At 43.5% G+C, this 6000-nt stretch overlaps 1 protein-coding gene across 1 annotated transcript in view; it reads right to left on the bottom strand.

Annotated features, from left to right (window-relative positions):
- The window catches only part of rapgef4a (Rap guanine nucleotide exchange factor 4a), a 322559-nt gene that overhangs the window by 86483 nt on the left and 230076 nt on the right, over positions 1-6000 (bottom strand). Inside the window, exon 5 of the mRNA XM_039755097.1 lies at positions 970-1042. Within this exon, the coding sequence (XP_039611031.1) occupies positions 970-1042 (73 nt within the window). The remainder of the gene's footprint in view (positions 1-969; positions 1043-6000) is intronic.

Here is a 6000-nt window from a genome sequence, read left to right as displayed (position 1 = left end):
TATTTTAATGATTTTGAAATAGGACGTAGTGTGAAATAAGCAGTAGAAGATCTATAAAATGTTTTCAGCAGCGTGACCCCCAGGACAGGATGAATGACTGCAAGTGGCATGGGACAAGAAAATGGGCCACATACATGTGTACGACACTAATAATAGCAAGAAAGACGCCTACAGCGGCATTCCGCATAGAAACTGCCATGCCAATATAGGCACTGGGTACTGCTGGGGTATGTTATGCCTTTTGAGTGCGCTGATTGTCCCAGAATGGCAACAAGAAGGGATGCCATCTTATGTGTGAGCGAGAGAAGCCACCTGCACAAGAAACAATCAATTTAACTACTTGGCAATTGAGACCAGACAAACCAGCTACTGCCAGGGTTGTCTGATTCACCTGTTATGAACAGGAGTGGAACACTAGAGGTGGCATCACGTCTTGGCCACTAGATGGCGCATAGTCTCATTAACAATGTATGGGACCATGCTGTCTATCAAAGACTACAGGCAGTAGGGGATCTGCCTGGCTGTTTAAGGCCATTAGAAGGTTTAGGGACGCAGGAACAACAAGGCCTAGTGTAGCCGCTGCATAAATGGGGGGGGTTTGGTACCTCTGGCCCTATAATTCAAAGGATGGGGTATAAGGCCACCCCCTTAAAAGCCAGTGTGTGGAGATGGGAAGTGGGTGACGAGATGTTGGTGAGTGGAAGAGAGACTTTGTCATTTTAACCTGAGGTGACCCATGAAGACATCTGAATGATTTCCCTTCCTGCCATGGAATGTTCATCAAGGTATCAGATGCTGTCAGAAGCATTTTGGCCTCCCAGCTCTGGATCTGATGTGTGTCATAGAAATGTAATCAGGTACATGAAGCATTGATAAACGCTTATCAATATTTTATCCCTGTGTTAAAAAACAAACTTAGCCATGCTGACATCGCTCATGGAATTGAAACTGTAATGGGTTTCCACTTACTGTCATTACTGGGGCCAGTTTCCATAACACCATAAGGTGGCGCTAACAGTCCTGCCATGTACTGCCGGTATTTCTGAAAAGAAAGCAAAAAAAGGACGACCACCGTGAGAAAGCTGTAATTGTTCAGAAAAAAGGCATTGAAAGAAACATCACTTCATAAAGCCAACAAGTTGATTTTAAATTTTAAACTTTTAGATCAGATTTACAGTAAAGCCAAGTCAAGTCAAGTCAAGTTGGGGAGCATGCACTGGTACAGCGTGTCGCCACACCCACCACACGACGAAACAGCTTGGGATCCTGGTTTGCAACTCCCCAGGCAGACACACAGTCCAATCCTACCCTACGGATATGACCCTCTATCTGCCACAGCCACGTGTTATGTGGGTGACCCCTTGGCCTGGTCCAGCCACTCGGGTCCCCAACAGTGAGGATCTTACGAGCCGGATCACCCTCTGGGAAACGCGCCACATGGCCGTAGTGCCGTAACTGACGCTCCCTCACAATGCAGATCATGTGCCTCATTCGGGAGTCCATGAGGAACACAAAGTCAGACCAGCGATACCCAAGGATTCTCCAAAGAGGGCCAGGACTCTGAAGACTTGGACTGTCATCCTTTTACAGATATATCAGGATATCAGATATACCAATATCCTGTGAACTTACACCCACTTATCTGCCACACTGCTTAAGCAGTAAATCCCATGATGCCAGAACTCTGAACGTTATACTTCCACATGAGCATTCATTGGTTGTCAGCTCCTTGGCACACAAAGCCCATCTGTACATCGGGGAAAGTCGCACAGTACTTGGAGTGAGTTGCTGGGTATGTCACACTGGGCACCCTTCACAAGTGCCCTTCACCAACTGCTTCTGACTCACTAAGATTGTGTAATTGAAGACTAGAACTGAAAATTGCTGGATAAGTCGTCTAATGTGACACGGCCTATACCTGTAAGAGAGGGCTGTAACTGTCTCTGACTGACTTAAACAGATGGTAAGGTTCTAAGAGTAAGGACGTCTTACAACATGCCCAGTTCATAAACTAAACTCTTTCCTAAATCTTTCATCAAACCCAAAACACTAATCCAAATTTAAAGTTGCTAGTCAGAAAGAGAAGTCAGACGCACCAAAAATAACATATTCAAAGTAGCCTGCAGTCGTACAGAGCTTTATCAGGTCAAGTCAAGTTGGGGAGCAGGCACTGGTACAGCGCGCTGCCGCACCCACCACACAACGAAACAACTCGGGATCCCGGTTGGCAACCCCCCAGGCAGACACGCGGCCCAGTCCCACCCTCTAGAAATGACCCTCTATCTGCCGCAGCCAGGTGGTACCTGGGCGACCCCTTGGCCTGGTCCAGCCACCCGGGTCCCCAACAATGAAGATCTTCCGCTTCGGGCAACCATATAGCAAGACGCGAAGCACCAGGACTCTAAAGACTTCGTCCTTTTGCAGATATCAGGAGCGCCACACACCCCTTACCAGCGACCTCATGACCCCCCCATGCTCTCCCAATCCGTCTACTGACTTCATAGGATATAGCCGGTTGGATAATGGATGGATGGATTAACACTTGGTACACTGAAAATTCAATTAAAACTATTTCATCAGGCTCAGTATGCAGCTTATAATGTGCAGTGCTCCCCCAGTACTCCTTATCTTACATTTTTACATTAACGGTGCCTGAAACAACATTCAATAGGAGAGTCGCTACAAAAAAAAGTTAAAATTGTGTCAGAAGATTTTGATCCAAGCTTAAACATCCCAGAGGCAAATAGATACGCTGCAATATTTATCCTGCCTTTCATTACTATTTGTCATACAGCAGCTTCAGCTTTCTATTTGTCTATTATATAGTACCTTTGCTCTTTATCTGTCTGTCATATAGTGCCTTTAAATCGTTATCTATGTCAAGTACTTATTTTATACATTACTTTTTATCAATTAGTTACATACCACCTTTGCCATCTATCTATTAAACTCTCCAGTACATAGAGCCTTTTCTATTATCGCCCCATTTATCTACAGTGCCTGTAAGAAATATTCACCCCCTTTGGAGGGTTTCATATTTAATTATTTTACAACATTGAATCACAGTGGATTTAATTTTGGCTTTTTTGACATTGATTGTGGGAAGAAAACCAGAGTAACAGGAAAGAAATCCTGCAGGTACTCAAGGAAAACATATAAACTCTACACAATGACCATAAGAAAGGTCCGTACACTGGACGCTGGACCAGTGAGATAGCAGTGCTACCCCAGTCTAAAAAATGGCGTACAAAAAGAAGCCTGATGTCAGCCAGTATCCAACCTGCTATATCCTAACACAGGGTCACGGGGGTCTGCTGGAGCCGATACCAACCAGCACAGGGCGCAAGGCAGGAACAAACCCCGGGCAGGCTGCCAGCACACCACAGGGCACACACACACACACACACACACACACTAGGGACAATTTAGGATCGCCAATGCACCTAACCTGCATGTCTTTGGACTGTGGGAGGAAACCCACTCAGACACGGGGAGAACATACAAACACCACCCAGGGAAGACCCGGGAAACGAACCCGGGTCTCCTAACTGCGAGGCAGCAGCGCTACCCACTGTGCCACCGTGCTACCCCATTTGGACAATAGGAAGTTGGTTAAATATCGATTACAGAATTTCTACCAGACAACAAACAGGTTAAGTTAATATAAACATGGTAATAATAATAATAATAATAATAATAATAATAATAAAAATGTATTCCTTTAGTAGTAAATACATGGGCTATAATTATTTTGTAATTGCAATTAAGAAATTGGTTGAAGTGAAAAGCTGCAGCCTCTGCGGACCTACAGGACTGTGATCTACAATTTAAGTGAAATATGTCTTTGTTGAATGAATGCGCTAACAAGGCCTATGATTAAATACCAAGTTTCATTATCAGCAAGGACTGAGTTCTAATTAGGAAACTGGCTGGAATGAAAACCTGTAGCCACTGCGGCCCTCCAGGATGGTGGATTGAGGACCCCTGCATTAGAGCATGTCATAAGGTAGCATCCTCAGACCTGTTTGATTTAATTTCGGGATCAATCGGTGCCGGAGCCTAACTCAACATTACTGTGTGCGAGGCAGGATGGGGCACCGGTCCATTGCAGAGCCCACTCACACACACACACTAACAACCAATTTATACTTTCTACGTAGCCTGAACAGACATCTTTAAAAAGAAAAAATAAACTCGAGGGTAAAGAGAAAAAACACACACAGACAAAGGGTGAGAATGATTTGGTTAACGCTTTTATCCAAGGCATTTTACCCTGAGATATAACTGGCTACATTTCTTTTGTTTTTCCAACTGGAGCCCAAGCAGGTGAAGAGACCACGCGTCAGTAGAGAGATTTGATCCCACTCCCTCAAGGTTTGATGTCCAAAGCCTTAACCTCTATGCCACACTGCCTGCCTACCGTGCAACCTCCACACAATGTCAGGGCACAAAATTGAATTCAATGCGTTCAGTTTAACTGAATGGATTTCCGTATAGCGCCCTTCACAGAAGGCTGGCTCACTACCCATCAGAGAGAACAGAATGAAGAGCAGCAAACCAGCCAGAGGAATCATGGACAAAATAAAGTTGTTTTATAATGCAAATCTATGAATGTGCCACCCTTTTATGTTGGCACTCTGGTCTTTTTTGAATTGCCTTGCTTTTCATAACGCAGGCTTTGATTTCGCTTTCATCCACCTCTTTTCATATCTGCTTCACAGAGCAAAAGGATTTCCGCAATTCCCGAAATACGTAGTGTCTACATAAAAAACAAAAACATTAAAATTACACCACAATTGGTTGGCATCACAGGGCAGCACATCAGCCCGCCATTCATGCCTGCCTCTCCTGCGCATCTGCTGTCTCTTTACTCTCTGAGTAGCATCTCTCTCTGTAGAAAGCCATTTATTCCAAACCATCTGAAAGAACATTGGCTATTTGGGAATAATTTTAAAACAAAAAAAGAACGACAAACAAGATCAAGCATTTTAGTTAGGGTGACGCAGAATGCCGTGTTCCTTTTGAAGGATACCCAGAGATCTTTTACAACCACAGAGAGAGCAGACCTTGTTTTTATGTCACATCTGAAGGACCTGCCAATTCTTACAGCATGGCGTCCCAGTAACTGCACTGGGATCCACACACAGACTTCGGGGTAAGTGGCCCCTGTTGGCATCAGCAACACCTCTTCCAGAAGCAACCCAAACTGTTCCTTTATGGTCTCCCTTTTGAGTACTGGTAGGGACCACACATGCCTAGCTTCAGGTAGATTACCTGTTTGAAGTGCAGGTGGCATCACTGCTGACTGCTGTCTAAAATGTCTCCAGAGCAAAAATCCAACCTAAGAGTGTTGCCATCTAATGTAGCTCCAGCATCACTAGGCCAAATATTTTGGGAATGCACTAAATTAATATCGGTATTGACAAAAACCTTTCCATGCCTTTCAGGCACCCTTTTTTGTCCCAATCATTCCTAATCTATTAATGGTGATTGGTATTTGTCGTACGATCGCATTGTGTTAAACTGTGGAAGGAGAATTTGGTTACAATGGCCTGAGCCACCGTCAGCACATGAACTCATCTGCATAACTGCAAGAATCCCAACCACCTTCTGAAGCTCAGCGGGTAAACGTCATTCTATTTAACTCGAATAAAAACAAAACATAATTCACTCTTAGAAACCTTTTTAAAAACATGACAAGAAATCATTATTTTATTATTTTTAGAATAGAGTATGCGTGCAGAGTCTGTGGTTGAATCTCTTAAGCTATTAATTGTTCTATCATATTTTAAAAGTTATATGGGGTTGATATGCTTAGGTCTCTGAACTTTCTGTCTTTCTATTGGGAGGGGGTTGAATATTGTTCTTGTTTTTTTCCTTTGCATTTCCATTGTTTTTGTTTTATCAGCATTTATTTTAAAGTAAAAGGTTATATCTATTACGTTAGTATTATTTGTATGATTTAGTAGTACGCCATTGTAATGTTCTGCTTTTTTAAAA

This window comes from Polypterus senegalus, chromosome 6 (genome assembly GCF_016835505.1).
Source record: "Polypterus senegalus isolate Bchr_013 chromosome 6, ASM1683550v1, whole genome shotgun sequence".
NCBI classification, from domain to species: Eukaryota; Metazoa; Chordata; class Cladistia; order Polypteriformes; family Polypteridae; genus Polypterus; species Polypterus senegalus.
Note: the sequence above shows the minus strand (reverse complement) of the source record. Positions and strands in the feature narration are given on the sequence as shown.